This window comes from Oncorhynchus mykiss, chromosome 10, assembly GCF_057628025.1.
Source record: "Oncorhynchus mykiss isolate SJ-2025 chromosome 10, ASM5762802v1, whole genome shotgun sequence".
NCBI classification, from domain to species: domain Eukaryota; kingdom Metazoa; phylum Chordata; class Actinopteri; order Salmoniformes; family Salmonidae; genus Oncorhynchus; species Oncorhynchus mykiss.
In genome coordinates this window covers 48,596,578-48,622,220 of record NC_143031.1, presented here as the reverse complement: position 1 = coordinate 48,622,220, position 25,643 = coordinate 48,596,578, and the positions used below count along the sequence as shown (strand labels likewise).

The 25,643-nt window shown below is 46.1% G+C and overlaps 1 protein-coding gene across 1 annotated transcript; it reads left to right on the top strand.

Annotated features, from left to right (window-relative positions):
* Window positions 1–346: 346 nt before the first annotated feature.
* On the top strand, window positions 347–25,480 carry fhl1b (four and a half LIM domains 1b). Its single transcript, XM_021618854.3, has 7 exons — window positions 347–519; window positions 17,076–17,260; window positions 21,934–22,108; window positions 24,212–24,381; window positions 24,561–24,747; window positions 24,896–25,048; window positions 25,138–25,480. Exons 2-6 carry the CDS (start codon window positions 17,105–17,107, stop codon window positions 25,045–25,047), a joined length of 840 nt encoding a protein of 279 aa, XP_021474529.1. The 5' UTR covers window positions 347–519; window positions 17,076–17,104; the 3' UTR covers window position 25,048; window positions 25,138–25,480.
* The last annotated feature ends 163 nt before the right edge of the window (window positions 25,481–25,643 follow it).

The following is a 25,643-nucleotide window of genomic DNA, read 5'->3' as shown; positions in this document are numbered from 1 at the left end:
TTCATACTGGATGCAAATACATAGAAATGTTATCCATGATGGTATTCTTTTGCACCTAGCGTTATTCATAATTTTGTTTTTTAAATCACCAAAAAATCCTCCCCCAAAAGTTTCCCAATGATATATTTTTAAAAATCGCAGACCACCTGCAGTACCTCCACAGATCCCAGTTTGAAAACCCCTAAAATAGGCTACACTTTCAGTTTAAAACAATTGTGTAAAGAATAGTGCTACAATTAAAAACAAAGATCAATCAACATTTCAGACCAATAAGTAGGCTTATTGTTAATTCAACCATTTCCTGAAGACCTGGCCAATATATTCTGCATGGAAATACAGTACTTTTGCGTTTATTCGAAGGCAGTCATATCCTGTCATGATTTATTACCCTATATCCTGCCTCCAGAGTGGTTTGCATTTTTTTGTAGGTGCCTTATACAGTAGTAGGCTATATCCTGTGCAGAATAACTGGCGCTTGTGCAGATCAGGGTGCGCGTCCCACAACTTTATTTGAACTTGGTAAGTTGCATGGACAGATCCAAATCTTGTCGTTATTGATTAATACAAGGACATTAGAAAGTATTTGTAGACATGTTGGCAAGGCATGTTTTTCGATTCAATTGTGAATGTAAAAGCTATGTAAACACGAATGTACCGTTAGCCAGTCCATATAATGCAACATGGCAACATATACTGATATTGTTTCTGATGTGCATCTTCGACTTCTGCATTTCATGTCTTTTATTGTCTTTTATTCGAGAATCAGCAATATATACCGCATTTTAACAAGCCTATTATTAATAGTTTTCTGCACATGAATTGGCTCCATGATAATTACATAGCAAACTCTGGCGACTTCGGTTAAATCACCGGCGTTAGTAATAGGAATATGCCTGCTTTAATAGATCGTCATCTTTCTTTAAACACCGAATACTATTTCCTTTGTATCAATTAGAGACTTTAAAAAATGCTGTAGGGCTATTTGCAGTAATGTGTTGAGTTGGTTGGGGCGTTGGCTGAAATATCATATGCAACATGCTGACTTGTGAAAATCTTCCTCCAAAATCTGTTTCTTGTTAAGATTTTTCAGTGTAGGGATGGACCTCTGGGACTGAGGCATGTGATGGCAGAAACATGCATCACCAAGATCAATTAAATGGATTCCTGTCCTCTCTCTCTCTCTCTCTCTCTCTCTCTCTCTCTCTCTCTCTCTCTCTCTCTCTCTCTCTCTCTTTCTCTCTCTCTCTATCGCTCTCTATCGCTCTCTCTCTTTATGTCTCGCACTCATTCTCTCACCTCCTCTCTCTCCGTCTCTGTGTGTCTGTGTTTGTCTGGTTTAAAGTCCAATTGTGCTATCGGACAGATGTTGGGCCATAGAGCGCGTTCTTTCAGCAGCTTTCCCGCTCCCTTAAAAGAGCTAACGTCAGAGGTTGCACGCAGAAAATTAATTACTATGAGCTCAGTGCTCCATAAAATCTTAATTTGCTCATATTGCTGTATGGCTGCTATATAAAGCTGACTCTTATCCATCCTGTAAAATGGTAGGCAGTATACCCCAAAGATCTAGACACTTAGAAAGTTTGTGTGTATGCATTGATATGTTTGTGTGTATGCATTGATATGTAGGCTACGTGTGCGTTTTTAAAATTGTATGTAGTTCTGTGCTTGAGCTGTTCTTGTCTAATGCTGTTCTGCATTATGTCATTCTGTATTATGTTTTGTGTAGACCCCAGGAAGAGTAGCTGCTGCTTTTGCAACAGCTAATGGGGATCCTAATAAAATACCAAAATACCTACAGTACCAGTCAAAAGTTTGGGCACACCTACTCATTCAAGGGTTTTTCTTTATTTTCCTATTTTCTACAATGAAGAATAATATTGAAGACATCAACACTATGAAATAACACATATGAAATCATGTAGTAACCAAAAAAGTGTTAAACAAATCCAAATATATTTTAGAGTTTAGATTCTTCAATGTAGCCACCCTTTGCCTTGACAGCTTTGCACACTCTTGGCATTCTCTCAACCAGCTTCAACTGGGATGCTTTTCCAACAGTCTTGAAGGACTCCCCACACATGCTGAACAGTTTTCCTTCACTCTACGGTCTAACTCATCCCAAACCATCTCAATTGTGTTGAGGTCAGATGACTGTGGAGGCCAGGTCATCTGATGCAGGACTCCATCACTCTCCTTCTTGGTCAAATAGCCCTTACACAGCCTGAAGCTGTGTTGGATCATTGTCCGGTTGGAAACAAGTGACAGTCCCACTAAGTGCAAACCAGATGGGATGGCGTATTGCTGCAGAATGCTGTGGTATTCATGCTGGTTAACTGTGCCTTGAATTCTAAATAAATCACTAACAGTCACCAGCAAAGCACCTCCTCCTCCATGCTTCACGGTGGGAAACACACATGCGGAGATCATCCGTTCACCTACTCTGCGTCTTACAAAGACATGGCGGTTGGAACAGAATCTCAAATTTGGACTCATCAGACCAATGGCCAGATTTCCACCGGTCTAATGTCCATTGCTCGTGTTTCTTGGCCCAAGCAAGTCTCTTCTTCTTATTGGTGTCCTTCAGTAGTGGTTTCTTTGCAGCAATTCGACCACAAAGGCTTGATTGACGCAGTCTCCTCTGAACAGTTGATGTTGAGATATGTCTGTTACTTGAACTCTGTGAAACATTTATTTGGCCTGCAATTTCTGAAGCTGGTAACTCTAATGAACTTATCCACTGCAGCAAAGGTAACTCTGGGTCTTCCTTTCCTGTGGCGGTCCTCATTAGAGCCAGTTTCATCACAGCGCTTGTTTGTTTTTGCGACTGTACTTGAAGAAACTTTTAAAGTTCTTGAAATTTTCCTGATTGACAACCTTCATATCTTAAAGTAATGATGGACTGTAATTTATCTTTGCTTATTTGAGCTGTTCTTGCCATAATATAGACATGGTCTTTTACAAAATAGGGCTATCTTCTGTATACCACCCCTACCTTGTCACAACACAACTGATTGGCTCAAATGCATTAAGAATGCGTTAACTTTTAACAAGGCACACATGTTAATTGAAATGCATTCAAGGTGACTACATCATGAAGCTGGTTGAGAGAATGCCAAGAGTGTGAAAAGCTGTCATCAAGGCTAACGGTGACTACTTCGAAGAATCTCAACTATAAAATATATTTTGATTAGTTTAACACTGTTTTGCTTACTACATGATTCCATATTTGTTATTTCATAGTTTTGATGTCTTCACTATTCTATAATGTAAAAATAAAGAAAAACCCTTGAATGAGTAGGTGTGTTCAAACTTTTGACTGGTACTGTATATCTTTACATACAGTGAGCTTCAAAAGTATTGGGACAGGGACACATTAGTTGTTGTTTTGGCTCTGTATCTCACGGCCGTCGTTGGAAGGAGACCAAAGTGCAGCGTTGTGAGCGTACATTTCTCTTTTATTTAGTAAATGTCGCCAACAAACGAAAACAACCTTGAAGCTTACAGCGCTATAGTGCCACTAACAAATATAACCTCCCACCCTAAAGGGAAAGGGCTACCTAAGTATGGTTCCCAATCAGAGACAACGATAAACAGCTGTCCCTGATTGAGAACCATACCCGGCCAAAACATAGAAATACAAAATCATAGAAAACAAAAACATAGAATGCCCACCCCAAATCACACCCTGACCATACTTTAAAGTACCTAAGTAATTTCTTTGGGTATCTGTACGTTACTATTCATATTATTTACAACTTTTACTTTTACTTCACTACAGTTCTAAGGAAAATAATGTATTTTTTATTCCATACATTGTCCCTGACACACGAAAGTATTTGTTATATTTTGAATGCTTAGCATGACATGAAAATGGTCCAATTCACGCACTTATCAAGAGAACATCCCTGCTCCTCTCCATTAAGGTGAAGCAACTACTCCCAGTGGTCCCAGCTTGCGTGGCGGAAACCCAACTCAACTGGGACAAGCTCTTGTCCAGCAAGGTCCAAACCAGACACTTTGATAGGCCTTGGCAAGCTGCCGGTGGTGAGCCGTCATTGGCTAGCCACCTCAACCCCAGTTTCTCTTCTATGACCGCCACTGCTCTCCCTGGGAATACGGAGCGCTTCACAGTCTCCATATTAAAAAAAGTTTACGTATTTGCGGCACGTCCAGTACAGGCGTTGAACGTAACATCCCCACTGTTGGTTTACCAGGCAGAATTGTTACAAGAGATGGGCAATCTCTTAATCAAAGACAGCCAAACCATGACCTATGGGACGAGATCTGCATCATTGCAGATCTCAATCTCCGGGCCTCCAGAAGCGCCATCCAAGGCTGTGGGCGTGCCATGATCCTTGGGGTGCTGGGGGAGAGAGCCTTGTGGCTCAACTTGTTTGGACCTTGTTTGGACCTCTTGTTTTGACCTTCTGTCGCCACCATGCGTCAGAAGTGTGAACTTCGCAGTAAGGAAGGCGAGTGCCCCGCTGACCTGGGTACCGTGACAACCCGGTGTCCCCCTCCACGAGCCAAGGCTTCGCGGCATGGAGAGGGCAATTAGCTTGTCCCATCCTGGACATACGGGTCCTCAACTTCTTTCTGAGACATGTTGTCTTGCTCTATTCACCGAGGCGACTGGTTTACATCAGTTGACATGCAGGACACTTACAGTGCCTTGCGAAAGTATTCGGCCCCCTTGAACTTTGTGACCTTTTGCCACATTTCAGGCTTCAAACATAAAGATATAAAACTGTATTTTTTTGTGAAGAATCAACAACAAGTGGGACACAATCATGAAGTGGAACGACATTTATTGGATATTTCAAACTTTTTTAACAAATCAATATCAAAGTATAAATGCACCTGCACTGTGATAGTCTCAGAGGTCCGTTAAAAGCGCAGAGAGCATCATGAAGAACAAGGAACACACCAGGCAGGTCCGAGATACTGTTGTGAAGAAGTTTAAAGCCGGATTTGGATACAAAAAGATTGGGAAAAAAAAAAAAATTTCAGTCTCTCGATGTGAAAAACTGATAGAGACATACCCCAAGCGACTTACAGCTGTAATCGCAGCAAAAGGTGGCGCTACAAAGTATTAACTTAAGGGGGCTGAATAATTTTGCACGCCCAATTTTCAGTTTTTGATTTGTTAAAAAAGTTTGAAATATCCAATAAATGTCGTTTCCACTTCATGATTGTGTCCCACTTGTTGTTGATTCTTCACAAAAAAATACAGTTTTATATCTTTATGTTTGAAGCCTGAAATGTGGCAAAAGGTCGCAAAGTTCAAGGGGGCCGAATACTTTCGCAAGGCACTGTAAGTATTCAGTCAACACAGGAGGTTTCTCAGGTTTGCCTTTTGTTCCATTCGGGCTCGCCCTGGCTCCCCGGACGTTCAGTGAGTGTGTACAGGGAGCTCTAGCTCTGCCTAGATCGTCGATTACCTGCTTGGCTTCCCTACGCAGGAGCAAGCGGTACGTGACACGGCTTCCCTTGTAACCCACCGCACCGAGTAAAGGTCCAAGATCAACCAGAAAAAGAGCTGTTTGGTGCCCACACAGAGAATAGAATACCTAGGCATCAAGCTGGGTTCTCTCTCTTATCGAGCTACTCTTGGACGACCACATCACGTTGTTCCCGACAGTGCCTCTACCTGTTCAACAGGGTGCACTCGGTCACACTCAGAACATGTCTCCTAGCGCTGCAGTCTGCACAGGTCATCACAGGGGGCAAACTACCTGCCCTCCGGGACACCTACAGCACCCGATGTCGCAGGAAGGCCATAAAGAACATCAAGGACAACAACCACCGGAGCCACGGGCCTGTTCACCCCGCTATCATCCAGAAGGCGAGGAGAGGAGGAGAGGCGAGGAGAGACTGAAAAACAGCGTTTATCCCAAGGCCATCAGACTGTTAAATAGCCATCACTAGCACAGAGACGCTGCTGCCTACATACACATACTTGAAATCATTGGCCACTTTAATAAATGGAACACTAGTCACTTTGATAATGTCACTTTAACAATGTCTACACCAATACGGCTGTGGTGACATATCTTGCATTACTCATCTCATATGCATATACTGTATTCTATACTATCTACTGTATCTTAGTCTATGCCTTTCTGACATTGTTCATCCATATATTTATATATTCTTAATTCCATTCCTTTACTTAGATTTGTGCGTATTAGGTTTTTGTTGTGAAATTGTTGGATATTACTTGTTAGATATTGCTGCACTGTCGGAACTAGAAGCACAAGCATTTCGCTACATCTGCTAAACACGTGTATGTGACCAATAGAATTAGATTTTATTTGATGGCGTCCACCATCTCACTAGTACAGCTACGATGACTGAGACTGAGAGACTCCCAGCGTTGGTTATCTGCCCATTGCCCGTGTCCATGACAGCACCTTGATTGAAAGATAACGTTGAGCACAGATTGTGGTTAATTCCCTAATACACTTTCTGCCCTTTCTTCGAAACTGTCACATCCTTGTCAGGACAGACAATACGGCTGTGGTGACATACATCAACCAACAGGGTGGAACTTGCTCTCTGCATCTACACAGACTAGCTGTCAAGATTATTCTGTGGAGCAACGCACACCTCAAATCAAATCAAATGTTATTTGTCACGTGCCGAATACAACAGGTGTAGACCATACAGTGAAATGCTTACTTTACAAGCCCTTAAAGAAAAATTCACGTCCTGGGTGTACTGAATGTAGGGACGGACTAGTTGTCCAGAGGGAATCCCCTTTACGGGGATTGGAGACTCCATCCCCAGATGGTGAACCAGATCTGGGAGAGATATGATATAGCCACCATAGATCTCTTCGCATTGCACAAAGATATGCTCTGTCCTTTGTTCTTTGCAATAGCAGGATACGCACCACTGGGATTGGATGCGCTGGCTCTACTCTTTTCCTCCTCCATGCTTGATACTCCCCACCCTGAGCAGAGTGATGGAACACTGATTATTCCTAATCTTGGTAGCCCCTCGATGGCCAGGGAGGCTTTGGTTAGCAGAGATCAGTCTTCTGCTTTACGACAATCCCTGGCAACTACCATTACGAATTGAGAGATTTTCCATCCTCACCTAGGAACCATGGCCCTCTGGGCCAGGCCCGTGACAGGAGAAATCTGAATGCAACAGGCTGCACTCTCAGAGTCACTGAGACTATACAGTGCCAGAGCCACTTCTACACCCTCACTGTATGGAAACATGTCGTGGGACCGAAAACAGATTATTCCTTACCAATGCTCTGTATCCGAGGTTTAATGCTTCTTGCAGAACCTTTTGGACAGAGCGAAGGCTTTATCCAATGTTAAAGTCTAACTAGCTGCGATCTCATGTAGGCTTCGACATTAACAGAATAGGGAAACACCTTCTGTTATGTTACGCTTACCCCCATTCTCCAGGCCTTTAGCCCCATCTTGTGATCTGTCTATTGTGCTTGAGGCAATTCCACAGCAACCTTTTGAGCCTCTGGAAGGTTTGGAGTTGAAATATCTCTCCTTCAAAACATCTTTGCTGATTGCCCTTACATCTGCAAAGCGAGTGAGTAAGCTACACGCACTGTCAGTCCACCGCTCGTGCCTAAAGTTTATCCAAGGTAACATTTACTCAATCCCGCCATTACACCTGAGGTCCGTTTCAATTGCAATTGTCTCGCCTTAGAGCTTATGGCTTTCCACCCGCCGCCCTTGACTTCTACAGAAGGAGTGGTGATGATGTTGGGACTACCCTGGCTTTGGAGAACATGTCTGTATTACGGGAGTTAGCCATATCCCATTGTGAGAATGCTTTTCATTTACTACAGCTCAGCGTTCAACAGCATAGTGTCCATAAAGCTCATCACTAAGCAAAGGATCCTGGCACTAAACACCTCCCTCTGCAACTGGACTTCCTGACAGGCCGTCTCCAGGTTGCAAGGGTCACATCTTCCACGCTGATCCTCAACACAGGGCCCCTCAGGGGTGCGTGCTCAGTCCCCTCCTGTACTCCCTGTTCACCCACGACTGCGTGGCCAAGCACAACGTCAACACCATCATTAAGTTTGCTGACAACACAACGGTGGTAGGCCTGATCACATACAACGATGAGACGGCCTATAGGGAGGAGGTCAGAGACCTGGCAGTGTGGTGCCAGGACAACAACCTTTCTCTCAACGTGAGCAAGACAAAGGACTACAGGAAAAGGATGTCCGAACACACCCCCGTTCAAATTGAAGGGGCTGTAGTGGAGCGGGTTGAGAGTTTCAAGTTCCTTGGTGTCCACATCACCAACAATCTATTATGGTCCAAACACACCAAGACAGACGCCTTTTCCCGCTCAGGAGACTGAAAAGATTTGGCATGGGTCCCCAGATCCTCAAAAACTTCTACAGCTGCACCATTGAGTGCATCCTGACCAGTTGCATCACCGCCTGGTATGGCAACTGCTCGGCATCCGACCGTAAGAACCTACAGTGGGTTGTGCACACAGCCCAGTACACACTGGGGCCAAGCTTCTTGCCATCCAGGACCTATATACTAGGCGGTGTCAGAGGAAAAAATTGTCAAAGACTCCAGTCACCCGAGTCATGGACTGTTTAGTAAATATTTTCTTAACTCTTATTTTCTTAAAACTGCATTGCAGGCTTGTAAGTAAGCATTTCACGGTAAGGTCTACACCTGTTGTATTCGGTGCACGAGACAAATAAAATGTGATTTGATTTGAGCGTCAGACATCGAAGCGGTTCTACGATAATATGAGTAGATGTCTCACCGCATTTCCATGCTCGAAAGAGCGCAAGGAACAGAGGCACGCTTGAGAATGACCAGTGGGTGGGCGAGTGGCGTCTTATTCGGAGGAGAGGGGCTCACCTCATTCGCCACTCACCTTGTCTGTCTCCAACAGACATTGTGTGAGTCATTACTCGAGCCATAAGTGATCCACTGAGTGAATCCGATTGTGAGACATCTCACTCACATTATCGTGGAACCAGGGTTATGCAAGTAACCCCAAGGTTTTGTTAGCTGTTTAGTGTCTGCTCTTTTCTGTACAACCTAACTTCTCAGTTACTGAGCTACTGAGTTCAGGTGAGCTCTTTAGGGAAAGAGGTACTGAGAGAGAGCAAGAGAGACCGAGAGGGGAGGGGGGGGGGGGGCATACATTGCCTGTTTTGGCCTACTTTCAACCTTTTTTACAAGTATCTGTGAAAGTGATCATAACGTATGACTCACACAGATGTCATACGGAGCCCCTCGTAAAATGCCCATGTTGGTCGGTGTCAGTCAGCTGCTGATAGATATCTGGCTCATGTCTAGTAAAAGTGTATTGCTGGAAGGATAGTGTGTACTTGTGCGTGAACTAGACTATAGGCAGTTTCTGAAAATAGTTTGGCAGTTTTTGCAGACTGTTGACAGCTTGAAGCAGACTGTGCCACCAGTCTACCAGACGTCCTGTTTCTCAGCTTTCCTCCACATTCTTTAGTGATAAGCTCATGCCAACATACCAGAACCGTACAATGCTTCCCCAGCTGCTGAATTGTCTTCTCTCTGTTTGTGTGTGTGTGTGTGTGTGTGTGTGTGTGTGTGTGTGTGTGTGTGTGTGTGTGTGTGTCTAAAAGCTGTTTGAACCACAGGATGATGTCATTGTCCCAATTCTAATTAGGTCTCCCTCATTTGTGCCACTGGTTAGGGTGAGGTAAAGCACCAAACCCTTTTCCATGGCCAGAAGGATAAAAACAACTTTACTACAGAGAGAGAGGGAGGGGGAGAGAGGCCACAAGGCAGTATATGGCTTGCCAACCACTTTGGAATTTCCGTAGAGTCCCGTGGCTGATGCATATCCCCTGCTGAGAGAGACCTGGCCACAGATGCTCTGGTTTTGCCGTGTCCCCTCTTTGGCTGTAGCCCTTCACACATACCCAACCAGGATCCAGATGCTGGCACGAGATGTCAGAGAAGCAAGAGTCTACCGCTCTGTTTCCAAATAACTCTTATCGTTTCCATGGAGATGAGATCAATTCAGATAAAAGAAGTTTGCTTACCTCTGACGTCATCGTCAGAGTCATTGTAAAGTTCATGTGCGTACGTGTCTGCATTTGTCGAGGATTGACCAGAAAACAGTGATGATAGCATGCAGCACAAAGCAGAATGGCTGGCCTATGAATGGCGGTCATTGTTCTGAGTAGCTCAAGTTACCTCTGACTGCCAAACCACCCGGGCTACTGATAATGGTGGTGGTGGCTCACTCAGAGATAAATCATTGACTTCTTTCATTTCAATGTTCTCATTGGTCATACCTTAACATAGATGCCAGTTCTCCTTTTTTTTTGGGGGGGGGGGGGGGGGGGGGTAAAGCAACATAAGAGGAGGGGGAAATGTAGATAACGTCACGTGTGTCTATGAAAGAGAGAGAGCAAGAGATGGGGAGGGGGGTAAAAACAACATAAGAGGAGGGGGAAATGTAGATAACGTCACGTGTGTCTATGAAAGAGAGAGATCAAGAGATGGGGGGGGGGGGTGAGCGATGGTGGAATAGAAGGGGGAAAAAGAAGGATTTCAACCGAGGAAGTGAAGAAGAGAAAAGACAGAGAAGGTGTGGGTTGGCCTCGGCTGTCAACTCAACAGAAGATACATTCGATTATGGAAACTTTCTGTGGGCACTGGCCCCTCTCGTTTTTGTTTTCTCATGTGCTTAAGTGATGCGTCAGTCTTTTACAGGTTACTACGGGAGATGAGGAGATGGTAGGGAAGATAGGTAGAGACAACATGTGTGTCATGTACTGTCATGTTGTCTTGTCTCTGTCCTTTCCCTTCACCCTGTCTCCCTCTGCTGGTCGTTGTTATGTTACCTTTTCTCCCCTTCTTTTCCCCAGCTGTGCCCTGTCTCCTCCTAACTACCTCGTCACCCCGTTCCCCACCTGTTCCCTTTTTCCCTCTGATTAGGTCCCTATATCTGTCTCTGTTTCTGCTCCTGTCCTTGTCGGATTCTTGTTTGTTTGTGTCATTCATGCCTGAACCAGACTGTCGTCATGTTTGCTGTAACCTTGTCCTGTCCTGTCGGAATCTGCCGGTCCATCTGAGCCTACCTGTGTGTGGTAATTAAAGAAGCTCTGTTTAAGTTGATTCGCTTTTGGGTCCTCATTCACGCACCGTAACAGAAGAATCCGACCAAGAATGGACCCAGCGACTTCGGATCCTCTCCACTCAGCCGTCGAGATCCAGGGAGCGATGCTAGGCAGACACAAGCAGGAATTGTCTGCTGCTCGACATGCCGTTGAGACCCTGGCCACCCAAGTCTCCAACCTCACAGAACAGGTTCACCATCTCCGCCTCGATCCACCGGCCACTTCCAGGGCTTTCGAATCTCCGGAGCCCAGAATCAATAACCCGCCGTGTTACTCTGGGGAGCCCACTGAATGCCGCTCGTTCCTCACCCAGTGTGATATTGTGTTTTCTCTCCAGCCCAACACTTACTCCAGGAGCACTGCTCGTGTCGCCTACGTCATATCTCTCCTTATTGGACGGGCTCGTGAGTGGGGCACGGCAATCTGGGAGGCAAGGGCTGAGTGTATTAACCAGTATCAAGACTTTAAGGAGGAGATGATACGGGTTTTTGATCGATCTGTTTTTGGGGAGGAGGCTTCCAGGGCCCTGTCTTCCCTATGTCAAGGCAATCGATCCATAACAGACTACTCTATTGAGTTTCGCACTCTTGCTGTCTCCAGTGGCTGGAACGAGCCGGCCTTGCTCGCTCGTCTTCTGGAGGGTTTCCGCGCAGAGGTAAAGGATGAGATTCTCTCCCGGGAGGTTCCTTCCAGCGTGGATTCCTTGATTGAACTCGCTATTCGCATTGAGCGACGGGTTGATCTTCGTCACCGAGCTCGTGGAAAGGAGCTCGCGCTCTCCGTCGCCTCCCTCTCCGCATCACTACCATCTTCCTCTGCCGGCTCGGGTGCTGAGCCCATGCAGCTGGGAGGTATCCGCATCTCGACTAAGGAGAGGGAACGGAGAATCACCAACCGCCTCTGTCTCTATTGCGGTTCCGCTGGTCATTTTGCCACTTCATGTCCAGTAAAAGGCCAGAGCTCGTCAGTAAGCGGAGGGCTACTGGTGAGCGCTACTACTCCTGTCTCTCCTTCAAGATCCTGCACTACCTTGTCGGTCCATCTACGCTGGACCGGTTCGTCAGCTTCCTGCAGTGCCTTAATAGACTCTGGGGCGGAGGGCTGTTTTATGGACGAGACCTGGGCTCGGGAACATGACATTCCTCTCAGACAGTTAAAGGAGCCCACGGCCTTGTTCGCCCTGGATGGTAGTCCTCTCCCCAGGATTCAGCGTGAGACGCTACCTTTAACCCTCACTGTTTCTGGTAATCATAGTGAAACCATTTCTTTTTTAATTTTTCGTTCACCTTTTACACCTGTTGTTTTGGGCCATCCCTGGCTAGTTTGTCATAATCCTTCCATTAATTGGTCTAGTAATTCTATCCTCTCCTGGAACGTCTCTTGTCATGTGAAATGTTTAATGTCTGCTATCCCTCCTGTTTCCTCTGTCTCTTCTTCACAGGAGGAGCCTGGTGATTTGACAGGGGTGCCGGAGGAATATCACGATCTGCGCACGGTGTTCAGTCGGTCCAGGGCCACCTCTCTTCCTCCACACCGGTCGTATGATTGTAGTATTGATCTCCTTCCGGGAACCACCCCCCCCCGGGGTAGACTATACTCTCTGTCGGCTCCCGAACGTAAGGCTCTCGAAGATTATTTGTCTGTAGCTCTTGACGCCGGTACCATAGTCCCCTCCTCCTCTCCCGCCGGAGCGGGGTTTTTTTTTGTCAAGAAGAAGGACGGGTCTCTGCGCCCCTGCATAGATTATCGAGGGCTGAATGACATAACAGTGAAGAATCGTTATCCGCTTCCTCTTATGTCTTCAGCCTTCGAGATCCTGCAGGGAGCCAGGTTTTTCACTAAGTTGGACCTTCGTAACGCTTACCATCTCGTGCGCATCAGGGAGGGGGACGAGTGGAAGACGGCGTTTAACACTCCGTTAGGGCACTTTGAATACCGGGTTCTTCCTTTCGGCCTCGCTAACGCTCCAGCTGTCTTTCAGGCATTAGTCAATGATGTCCTGAGAGACATGCTGAACATCTTTGTTTTCGTTTACCTTGACGATATCCTGATTTTTTCACCGTCACTCCAGATTCATGTTCAGCACGTTCGACGTGTCCTCCAGCGCCTTTTAGAGAATTGTCTTTTCGTGAAGGCTGAGAAGTGCACTTTTCATGCCTCCTCCGTCACATTTCTCGGTTCTGTTATTTCCGCTGAAGGCATTAAGATGGATCCCGCTAAGGTCCAAGCTGTCATTGATTGGCCCGTCCCTAAGTCACGCGTCGAGCTGCAGCGCTTTCTCGGCTTCGCGAACTTCTATCGTCGTTTCATCCGTAATTTCGGTCAGGTGGCAGCTCCTCTCACAGCCCTTACTTCTGTCAAGACGTGCTTTAAGTGGTCCGTTTCCGCCCAGGGAGCTTTTGATCTCCTCAAGAATCGTTTTACATCCGCTCCTATCCTTGTTACACCTGACGTCTCTAGACAGTTCGTTGTCGAGGTTGACGCGTCAGAGGTGGGAGTGGGAGCCATCCTTTCTCAGCGCTCCCTCTCTGACGACAAGGTCCACCCATGCGCGTATTTTTCTCATCGCCTGTCGCCGTCGGAACGTAACTATGATGTGGGTAACCGCGAACTGCTCGCCATCCGGTTAGCCCTAGGCGAATGGCGACAGTGGTTGGAGGGGGCGACCGTTCCTTTTGTCGTTTGGACTGACCATAGGAACCTTGAGTACATCCGTTCTGCCAAACGACTTAATGCGCGTCAGGCGCGTTGGGCGCTGTTTTTCGCTCGTTTCGAGTTCGTGATTTCTTATCGTCCGGGCTCTAAGAACACCAAGCCTGATGCTTTGTCTCGTCTCTTCAGTTCTTCAGTAGCCTCCACTGACCCCGAGGGGATTCTCCCTGAGGGGCGTGTTGTCGGGTTGACTGTCTGGGGAATTGAGAGGCAGGTAAAGCAAGCACTCACTCAAACTCCGTCGCCGCGCGCTTGTCCTAGGAACCTTCTTTTCGTTCCCGTTCCTACTCGTCTGGCCGTTCTTCAGTGGGCTCACTCTGCCAAGTTAGCCGGCCACCCTGGCGTTCGGGGTACGCTTGCTTCCATTCGCCAGCGTTTCTGGTGGCCCACCAGGGAGCATGACACGCGTCGTTTCGTGGCTGCTTGTTCGGTCTGCGCGCAGACTAAGTCCGGTAACTCTCCTCCTGCCGGCCGTCTCAGGCCGCTTCCTATTCCCTCTCGACCGTGGTCTCACATCGCCTTAGATTTTGTCACCGGACTGCCTTCGTCAGCGGGGAAGACTGTTATTCTTACGGTTGTCGATAGGTTCTCTAAGGCGGCTCATTTCATTCCCCTTGCTAAGCTTCCTTCTGCTAAAGAGACGGCACAAATCATCATCGAGAATGTTTTCAGAATTCATGGCCTTCCGTCAGACGTCGTTTCGGACAGAGGTCCGCAATTCACGTCTCAATTTTGGAGGGAGTTTTGCCGTTTGATTGGGGCTTCCGTCAGTCTCTCTTCCGGCTTTCACCCCCAGTCTAACGGTCAAGCAGAACGGGCCAATCAGACTATTGGTCGCATCTTACGCAGTCTTTCTTTTCGCAACCCTGCGTCTTGGTCAGAACAGCTCCCCTGGGCAGAATACGCCCACAACTCGCTTCCTTCGTCTGCGACCGGGCTATCTCCTTTTCAGAGTAGCCTCGGGTACCAGCCTCCGTTGTTCTCATCTCAGTTCGCCGAGTCCAGCGTCCCCTCCGCTCAGGCTTTTGTCCAACGTTGCGAGCGCACCTGGAAGAGGGTCAGGTCTGCACTTTGCCGTTATAGGGCGCAGACTGTGAGAGCTGCTAATAAGCGTAGAACGAAGAGCCCTAGATATTGTCGCGGTCAGAGAGTTTGGCTCTCCACTCAGAACCTTCCCCTTAAGACGGCTTCTCGCAAGTTGACCCCGCGGTTCATTGGTCCATTCCGTATCTCTCAGGTCATTAATCCTGTCGCAGTGCGACTTCTTCTTCCGCGATATCTTCGTCGCGTCCACCCGGTCTTCCATGTCTCCTGTGTTAAGCCCGCTCTTCGCGCCCCCGCTCGTCTTCCCCCCCCCCCCCCCATCCTTGTCGAGGGCGCACCTATCTACAGGGTCCGTAAAATCTTGGACATGCGTCCTAGGGGCCGTGGTCATCAGTACCTAGTTGACTGGGAGGGGTACGGTCCTGAGGAGAGGAGTTGGGTTCCCTCTCGGGACGTGCTGGACCGTGCGCTGATTGATGATTTCCTCCGTTGCCGCCAGGTTTCCTCCTCGAGTGCGCCAGGAGGCGCTCGGTGAGTGGGGGGGTACTGTCATGTACTGTCATGTTGTCTTGTCTCTGTCCTTTCCCTTCACCCTGTCTCCCTCTGCTGGTCGTTGTTATGTTACCTTTTCTCCCCTTCTTTTCCCCAGCTGTGCCCTGTCTCCTCCTAACTACCTCGTCACCCCGTTCCCCACCTGTTCCCTTTTTCCCTCTGATTAGGTCCCTATATCTGTCTCTGTTTCTGCTCCTGTCCTTGTCGGATTCTTGTTTGTTTGTGTCATTCATGCCTGAACCAGACTGTCGTCATGTTTGCTGTAACCTTGTCCTGTCCTGTCGGAATCTGCCGGTCCATCTGAGCCTACCTGTGTGTGGTAATTAAAGAAGCTCTGTTTAAGTTGATTCGCTTTTGGGTCCTCATTCACGCACCGTAACAATGTGACATGAATGAGCTCCAATTTGGTTTGTGCATTCAGACTGTAGTAAAATGTCACTGTCTGAAATATGCTAGTGCAGTGAAAATGGCCGGGCTATTTAAGTCTGTGGTCAGGTCTAAGGAAGTGGCAGACATTCCCTGGGTTCTGACTGTTTTACACTGCACTTACAACAACAAGCTCTTTAACATGATTTTATTTTTTCAAACACCATCGGTTCTGTATTGTAAGTGTTTGCACACAGCATATTGTATTTTGTTGTGTTAAACATGCATATTTCTGTCCTAGCAACAATGGAATAACCGTACACATTGTAATAGATGAACGTAAGAGTCTAGTTTTTGTGTGCTGTGGGTCCTTAGTACCTCTTCTGCTTCACAGAGGGGGTCCAAAGGGAGGGTACGCTCACTGGGTCTGTCAAAGAGCTGTGTCAACAGTCCAGGTCTCACCACATTCATACCAGGCATTCCTTCATGTGCACACCTCCCTGCACAAACATACCGTTCACACGCACGAACGCATGTTCACACACATGCACACTCACACCTAGTACATGCACAAGAACATGCTGCTAGAGTCAAAAAGGTGTGTGTAGGCTATAATCAGTCTCCGTTGTTTAGGTTCCACTCATTTTACAAATGGATTTGATTTCTTTTCTGTCATCCTAACCCTACCATCAGGGATCTATTTGTGATCTATGGCAGGGCACGTGGTGATTTTCTCCAGACCTTTTTATGCCCTTTCAACCAGTCACAGTTCATTCTCTGTTTTACAACATCCCTGCCGGTCATATTAGTTGAAGATAAGCATGATGTGAGGAACATGCACAGTCTACCTCTTGTTTGCTGTGATTACACAGCAAAGCAACCGGGCTCCAACCCAGTTCAATGTTCTCCCTTGTTAAAAGATGTTGAACAAATAGCATCTTATCAACACCTTCAGTAAATATTACGGCATGGTTTCCCTGGGAACGGTTTCAATTGAATAGTGTTCCGTCTCTCCTTGTTCACAGTTCACTTATTTCATTCCCTCATATCGTTAGAGCTACACTACTAGAGCTACGCTGTCCCTCTGTGGCAACAAGAAGTAATGCAAGTGGCCAAGTAATGTAAAACCCAGTCATTACCACATCTGATAGCTTTCAATTGTATTGATGTGCTCTGCAGGACTTACACCATTTTACTCTGACGACAGCTCCTGAAACATACCACTTGTGGTAAACAGAGTAACAGCTCAGTATGTCCTCTATGCCTGTGTGTTTTCCAGGTGTTTGCTACCCTGCTGTTGATGTTGCCATGGCGGACAGTATGAACTGCAAATACTGCCGGGAGGACCTGAGTGGGAAGAAGTACGTTAAACAGGAGGAGAAGCCTGTCTGTGTCCGATGCCATGACAAGTTCTGTGCCAACAACTGCACTGAGTGCCGCCGTCCTATTGGCATCGACTCCAAGGTGTGTGTGTGTGTGTGTGTGTGTGTGTGTGTGTGTGTGTGTTCAGTGACACCTCCCATGTCTAATATACTGCCATGAAATGTATTTTACATATTACATGTTATGTTTTTTTGTGTGTTTCCATATGGGTTTGTCTATACCTGCACACGGTCAGCATGTGTTTTCATGACTGCAGACTGTCTGTCTAGACTTGTTTATGAGTGCACACTGTCTACACAGCAGTTGAGGGAGAAAACCATTCTGCTCCTCCCTTCCTAAAGATAAAAACTTAAACAGGAAGTACCCGTGTAAGGACTGTTCAACTTTGGTCTGACCAGTCGGAATCTATGCTTCAGGATTGTTTTTTCAATTGTCACGTTCTGACCTTAGTTCCTTTGTTATGTCTTTGTTTTAGTATGGTCTGGGTTGTCTATGTTCCGTGTTCTATGTTGTGTTTTGCGTTTGGCCTGGTATGGTTCTCAATCAGAGGCAGGTGTCGTTAGTTGTCTCTGATTGAGAATCATACATAGGTAGCCTTTTCCCGCTTGTGTTTGGTGTTTATTTTCTGTGTGTTCCACACGGAACTGTTTTGGTTGGTTATTTCACGTGTCGTTTATTGTTTTGTTTCAGTGTTCGCTTGTTTAAATAAAGAGCATGAACACGTACCACGCTGCGCATTGGTCCTCCGATCCTTACTACTCCTCCTCGTCAGTAGTAGGGGCCGACGTGAGAAAGATATTTAAACGTGTTAACCCTTGCAAGGCTGCCGGCCCAGACGGCATCACTGGCCACGTCCTCAGAGCATATGCAGACTAGCTGGCTGAAGTGTTTACAGACATATTCAATGTCTACCTATCCCAGTCTGTTGTCCCTATTTTCTTCAAGCTGTTCACCATAGTTTCTGTTCCCTCATCACTAAGCTCGGGGCCCTTGGTCTGAACACCTCCCTGTGCATCTGGGTCCTGGGCTTCCTGACAGGGAATTTCAACCGGGAGATAAGGTGTTAGTGCTGATCCCCACGGTAGAGTGTAAACTACTAGCCACATGGAAAGGACCATATGAAGTACTGGAGAGAATTGGAGAAGTCAATTATCGGATCCGACAGCCAGGTCGACGGCCCCAGGAACAGATTTATCACATAAACCTGTTAAAAGCATGGAGAGAGAGAGAAACACTAATGGTCACATACCCCACACACACTCAGGAGACAGCCGAAGTAAATATTTCACCCACTCTGTCCCCAGCACAAGTACAGGAAGTAAAGACCCTGATCCAGAAAAACAGAGATGTGTTTTCAGAGGTACCTGGCCGAACTGAGGTTACGGCTCATGATATCGTTTCCCTACCAGGGAGAAAAGTGAGCATGAGGCCATATCGGGTACCCCCCGAGGCTCGACATGCCGCGATTAGAGCAGAGACAGAGAAAATGTTGACAGCTGGAGTGATCGAAGAGTCACATAGTGAGTGGTCTAGCCCAATTGTGATGGTCTCCAAGCCCGATGGGTCTTTGCGGTTCTGTAACGACTTTCGGAAGCTAAATGAAATCTCCAAGTTTGATGCCTACCCCATGCCCCGAGTAGATGAACTACTGGAGAAAATTGGTAATGCTCGGTACATTACGACCCTTGATCTAACAAAAGGGTACTGGCAAATTCCTCTGACCCCCAGGGCCAAAGAAAAGACAGCCTTTGCAACCCCTGACGGTTTGTTTCAATACACCTTCATGCCATTCGGCTTACACGGGGCCCCAGCCACCTTTCAACGGCTCATGGACAAAGTCCTAAAACCGCACAAAGCATACGCCGCAGCTTATTTAGATCACGTGGGGATCTACAGCCCAGATTGGGAATCCCACTTACCCCGGGTACAGGCAGTGTTAGACGCCCATAGAAAGGCAGGGCTCACGGCAAACCCTGCCAAGTGTTATGTGGGGTTAGAGGAAACAGAGTATCTGGGATACACTGTGGGAAGAGGGTTAATCAAACCCCAACGTAAGATGGTGAAGGCAATTAGAGAATGGCCGAAACCAGTAAATAAGAAGCAGGTTCGAGCCTTCCTATGGCTGACCGGTTACCACCGGAAGTTCATCCCAAGTTATGCCACAGTGGCCGCCCCACTTACCGACATGACTAGAGCCAGAGGGCCAAACATGGTCAAATGGGATGAAAGGGCCACCATAGCATTTAGGACATTACAGGAGGCTCTCTGCTGTAATCCAGTGCTGGTGATACCAGACTTAGAGAGAGAGTTTGTGGTTCAGACGGATGCCTCAGAGGTCGGCTTGGGAGCAATGCTATCCCAAGAGGTAGAAGGGGTGGAACACCCCATCCTGTTTTTAAGCAGGAAGCTGGAACCACGGGAAACCAACTACTCAGTCGTTGAGAAAGAGGCGCTGGCAGTAAAGTGGGCTCTAGAAAGCCTGAAATACTACCTGCTGGGGCGCCACTTCACCCTCATCAGTGACCATGCCCCACTCACCTGGATGCATAGGGCTAAAGAGAAGAACACTCGGGTGATGCGGTGGTTTTTGAGTCTCCAACCGTTTCATTTTGACTTGAAACACAGAGCAGGGAAGGAAATGGGAAACGTGGATGGGTTATCCCGCATGCACGCATATTTTGCTGCGGTAGCCCGACCTCGGGGGTCCGATCTAGGGGGAGAGATGTGTGGCAAAGAAGGGGGTCGAGTGATAAATGGCAGATATGTGAGAGCAGAACTAATAAACGGGCTCTGTCCGATCACTAAAATGGCCACCCCTGTGAGAACTACAGACCACAAAATGGCCGACCGCCAAAACTACAAGTCCCAGAAGCAAGGGGAACCCTCAGAAGGTGGAGCCGACCCACAGATAAAGGGTCAAGAAAAACCAGGAAGAGGGAGAGAGAGTGCTGGAAGGATCTATGAACAATAGAGAAAGAGACAATAGAGATGGGCTGGATTTACCGTGTATGAGCTGGATTGTTTTGGACTTACCTGTTGGAGTTTGGACCTGGACCTACCGAGAACCCGATTCGTGGACCAAACCCTGCTATCCTTGACCTCGCCTACGGCCTGGGTGGACCAGGACAGAGAAACAAACACACAGGTACTGTTCGAAAGAACTCTCATTCTTGGGTGATTTGGTGACAGTTTACCACTTAATTTGTGACAAACGCTCCTAACCTTGAAGAGGTTTGTCACAATATCCACATAATTTTCCTTACTCATGATGCCACCTATTTTGTGAAGTGCACCAGTCCCTCCTGCAGCAAAGCATCCCCACAACATGAGGCTGCCACCCCTGTTCTTCACGGTTGGGATGGTGTTCTTCGGCTTGCAAGCCTCCCCCTTTTTCCTCCAAACATAACAATGGTCATTATGGCCCAACAGTTCTATTTCTGTCATCAGACCAGAGGATATTTCTCCAAAAAGTACAATCTTTGTCCCCATGTGCAGTTGCAAATCGTAGTCTGCCTTTTTTATGGCGGTTTTGGAGCAGTGGCTTCTCCCTTGCTGAGCGGCCTTTCAGGTTATGTCGATATAGGACTCGTTTTATTATTGATATAGATACTTTTGTACCTGTTTCCTCCAGCATTTTCACATGGTCCTTTGCTGTTGTTCTGGGATTGATTTGCACTTTTCACACCAAAGTACGTTCATCTCTAGGAGACAGAACGCTTGAGCGGTATGACAGCTGCGTGGTCCCATGGTGTTTATACTTTCGTACTATTGTTCGTACAGAACGTGGTACCTTCAGGCGTTTGGAAATTGCTCCCAAGGACGAACCAGACTTGTGGAGGTCTACAATTTTTTTTCTGAGATTTTGTCTGATTTCTTTTGATTTTCCCATGATGTCAAGCAAAGAGGCAGTGAGTTTGAAGGTAGGCCTTGAAATACATCCACAGGTACACCTCCATTAGACTCAAATTATGTCAATTACCCTATCAGAAGCTTATAAAGCCATTACATCATTTTCTGGAATTTTCCAAGCTGTTTAAAGGCACAGTCAACTTAGTGTATGTAAACTTCTGACCCACTGGAATTGTGATACAGTGAATTATAAGTGAAATAATCTGTCTGTAAACAATTTTTGGAAAAATTACTTGTGTCATGCACAAAGTCCATGTCCTAACCGACTTGCCAAAACTATAGTTTGTTAACAAGAAATTTGTGGAGTGGTTGAAAAACGAGTTTTAATGACTCCAACCTAAGTGTATGTAAACTTCCGACTTCAACTGTATATACTGTTTTCTAGTCAAGGCTCATCCTATATAACTACTGCTGCACACACCTTTTCTATTCATATACTGTCCATAATGTCTGTACACACCATTATATACATATATATTTATATTCCAGACTCTGACATTGCTCTTTGAAATGTTTCTATTTCTTAATTTGTTTAATTTTATTTTGGGGGATTTATGTGTATTGTTTTGTATTGTTTGGTATTACTGCACTGTTGGAGCTAGGAACATTAGCATTTCACTACACCCGCGATAACGTCTGCAAAATATGTGTACGCAACCAATAACATTAGATTTGATTTGAAAACATTGACTTTCTTTCCCTCCTCCATTCCTTCCTTCCTTCCTTCCTTCCTTCCTTCCTTCCTTCCTTCCTTCCTTCCTTCCTTCCTTCCTTCCTTCCTTCCTTCCTTCCTTCCTTCCTTCCTCCCTTCCTTCCTTCCTTCCTTCCTTCCTTCCTTCCTTCAGGAGTTGCAACATAAAGGCCGTTATTGGCACGCAGACTGCTTTCGCTGCTACAAGTGCTACAAGCCATTAGCCAAGGAGTCCTTCAGTGCTAAGGATGACCGCATCATGTGTGGGAAGTGCAGCTCCCGGGAGGATGCCCCTCGTTGTCACGCCTGCTACAAAGCCATTCTAGCCGGTAAGGGGCACTATGGGCTAAGACTCACTGATTTGCGTTTGACACTAGATGAAGCTAGTGATATTTATGCCCTCTGTATGATTCATTTCTTAGATGCTCTCCATCACGTGAACTTAGATTAGTAAACGCTTTCCTGAATTTTAGTTAAGTGGAAATGTGCAGTTCAAACAATAACAAAGTGGACACCCCACTACTGTTTTGATAAATAGCTGAGGGTTGTGTCTGGAGAAATGTAACCAGTTTCAAATGCATAGACAGAGCTATAGATGGAATGACTGACCATCCATAAAATTGATGTTTTGAGGCTATTCAGTACTTGTTTACAATGACATTATTTATAACCAAAGGAGTAAAACAATATTTTATTTTGGGTTCTGATGGGGTACGACAACTAAGCTCATAAGTTATATTCAGCAAGAATCAATAGGTATATACAGTCGTGGCCAAAAGTTTTGAGAATGACACAAATATTAATTTCCACAAAGTTTGCTGCTTCTGTGTCTTTAGATATTTTTGTCAGATGTTACTATGGAATACTGAAGTATAATTACAAGCATTTCATAAGTGTCAAATACTTTTATTGGCAATTACATGAAGTTGATGCAAGAAGAGTCAATATTTGCAGTGTTGACCTTTCTTTTTCAAGACCCCTGCCATCTGCCCTGGCATGCTGTCAATTAACTTCTGGGCCACATCCTGACTGATGGCAGCCCATTCTTGCATAATCAATGATTGGAGTTTATCAGAATTTGTGGGGTTTTGTTTGTCCACCCGCCTCTTGAGGATTGACTACAAGTTCTCAATGGGATTAAGGTCTGGAGAGTTTCCTGGCCATGGACCCAAAATATCGATGTTTTGTTCACCGAGCCACTTAGTTATCACTTTTTCCTTATGCTCCATCATGCTGGAAAAGGCATTGTTCGTCACCAAACTGTTCCTGGATGGTTGGGAGAAGTTGCTCTCTGAGGATGTGTTGGTACCATTCTTTATTCATGGCTGTGTTCTTAGGCAAAATTGTGAGTGAGCCCACTCCCTTGGCTGAGTAGCAACCCCACACATGAATGGTCTCAGGACGCTTTACTGTTGGCATGACACAGGACTGATGGTAGCGCTCACCTTGTCTTCTCCGGACAAGCTTTTTTCCGGATGCCCCAAACAATCAGAAAAGGGATTCATCAGAGAAAATTATTTTACCCCAGTCCTCAGCAGTCCAATCCCTGTACCTTTTGCAGAATATCAGTCTGTCCCTGATGTTTTTTCCTGGAGAGAAGTGGCTTCTTTGCTGCCCTTCTTGACACCAGGCCATCCCCCAAAAGTCTTTGCCTCACTGTGCGTGCAGATGCACTCACACCTGCCTGCTGCCATTCCTGAGCAAGCTTTGTACTGGTGGTGCCCCGATCCCGCAGCTGAATCAACTTTAGGAGACGGTCCTGGTGCTTGCTGGACTTTCTTGGGCGCCCTGAAGCCTTCTTCACAACAATTGAACTGCTCTCCTTGAACTTCTTGATGATCCGATAAATGGTTGATTAGGTGCAATCATACTGGCAGCAATATCCTTGCCTGTGAAGCCCCTTTTGTGCAAAGCAATGATGACGACACGTGTTTCCTTGCAGGTAACCATGGTTGACAGAGGAAGAACAATGAATCCAAGCACCACTCTCCTTTTGAAGCATCCAGTCTGTTATTCAAATTCAATCTGCATGACAGAGTGATCTCGTCAACACTCACACCTGTGTTAACGAGAGAATCACTGACATGATGTCAGCTGGTCCTTTTGTGGCAGGGCTGAAATGCAGTGGAAATGTTTTTTTGGGATTCAGTTCATGTGCATGGCAATGAGGGACTTTAGAAATGAATTGCAATTCATATGATCACTCTTCATAACATTCTGGAGTACATGCAAATTGCCATCATACAAACTGAGGCAGCAGACTTTGTGAAAATTAATATTTGTGTCATTCTCAAAACATTTGGCCACGACTGTATATATATATATATATATATATATATATATATCATTAATTCAAAAGTCAAAAAATGTATGTACCGATTGCCCCTTTAAACCATCATAGAGACTGATGTGTGTTTTTTTCTTTCCTAAAGGCTCTGAGAATGTGGAGTATAAAGGCAATGTGTGGCATGAGGACTGCTTCACCTGTTACCAGTGTAAAAAACCCATCCGCTCCCAAAGCTTCCTGACCAAAGGCACTGACATCTACTGTGGCCCTTGCCATGAGAAGAAGTTTGCTAAGACCTGTGTCAGCTGTAAGCAGGTAACATAAAGATTTCATTTTTTCAATGACCTCCAAATTCTTGGATATCATTGATGGATGTTCATTGTCAATAAGCCAATTGGACCAAAGTGGTTGATTTGAAACCAATGATTCTCCTGTATAAAGGACATGACGATTCCCCTCTAAACTGACTTGACTCTCTGCCGACCCCTGTCTAGACCATCACCTCCGGGGGAGTGAACTACCAGGAGCAGCCATGGCACTCAGAATGTTTTGTCTGCAGCTCCTGCCGAAAGCCTCTGTCTGGGACCCGCTTCACCTCCCACGAGGAGAAGGCTTTCTGTGTGGACTGCTACAAGACTACTGTAGCCAAGAAATGCAGCGGCTGCCAGAACCCCATAACAGGTCAATACACGCTCGCACACACACACGCTCGCACACCCACAGACGCACACACACAAGCACACACACACACACTCTCTCTCTCTAACGCCACTATTGAACGATTGTACACATTTGTAATTGTTTGTTGTTTTTTCTCGGTCCCATCCAGGTTTCGGCAAAGCCACCAATGTGGTGAACTACGAGGGCAGCTCGTGGCATGAGTACTGCTTCAACTGCAAGAAGTGTTCCCTGAGCCTGGCTAACAAGCGCTTTGTGGCCAACGGAGGGAACATCTTCTGCTCCGACTGTGCCAAGGACTGAGGTGAACTTGGAACAGAAACAGTGGGTCTGCTATGCCAGCTTTTCAGGGATGTGAAGCTGAAAGCAATTGTTTTACTTTTCATTTTACAGCGATAGCGAGGGATACAAATATTTGGATGAAATCTGTGGATTCGGTGGGGTAATCGAGTATCTTCCTAAAGATTGGGGTCATGTTCTACAGGAGACATTTCAACCCTGGGGAACTTCAAAGCCGTAGCTGTTAATTCAAAAGTCTTAAAGGGAAAAACAGTGTCCCAGAGAGATTGCTTAGCTAATAGTTATTGTGATGGGTAATTATGAGCACTTTTAGTTTGTCACTTTCCGTGCACAAAGCCAATGAAAATATCTGAAAATCCAATATAATGAACTGCATGTCTGGTGTCTTGCATATGTGGGTCTGTAATCAGCAATAAACAAAATATATTTCCACAAAGTTGTGTGATTTTCCTTTTTCTGTGTTCCCAAGCATTGGGAGGGACTCTGGTTTCTTTTGTCATGATCGTTGTAATTACATTGAATTGTCACATGTTGGGTTCAGTATATACTAGGTATAACATCCTTACTCAAATAAAAATACAACATCTCAGACCCATGGA

Bases quoted from the DNA above. Each gene is read 5' to 3' on its own strand.
- fhl1b (XM_021618854.3), top strand. From the start codon at position 17,105: ATGGCGGACAGTATGAACTGCAAATACTGCCGGGAGGACCTGAGTGGG. The intron at 17,261-21,933 runs GTGTGTGTGTGT...TCCTTCCTTCAG, and splicing joins CTATTGGCATCGACTCCAAG to GAGTTGCAACATAAAGGCCG. The intron at 24,382-24,560 runs GTAACATAAAGA...ACCCCTGTCTAG, and splicing joins CCTGTGTCAGCTGTAAGCAG to ACCATCACCTCCGGGGGAGT.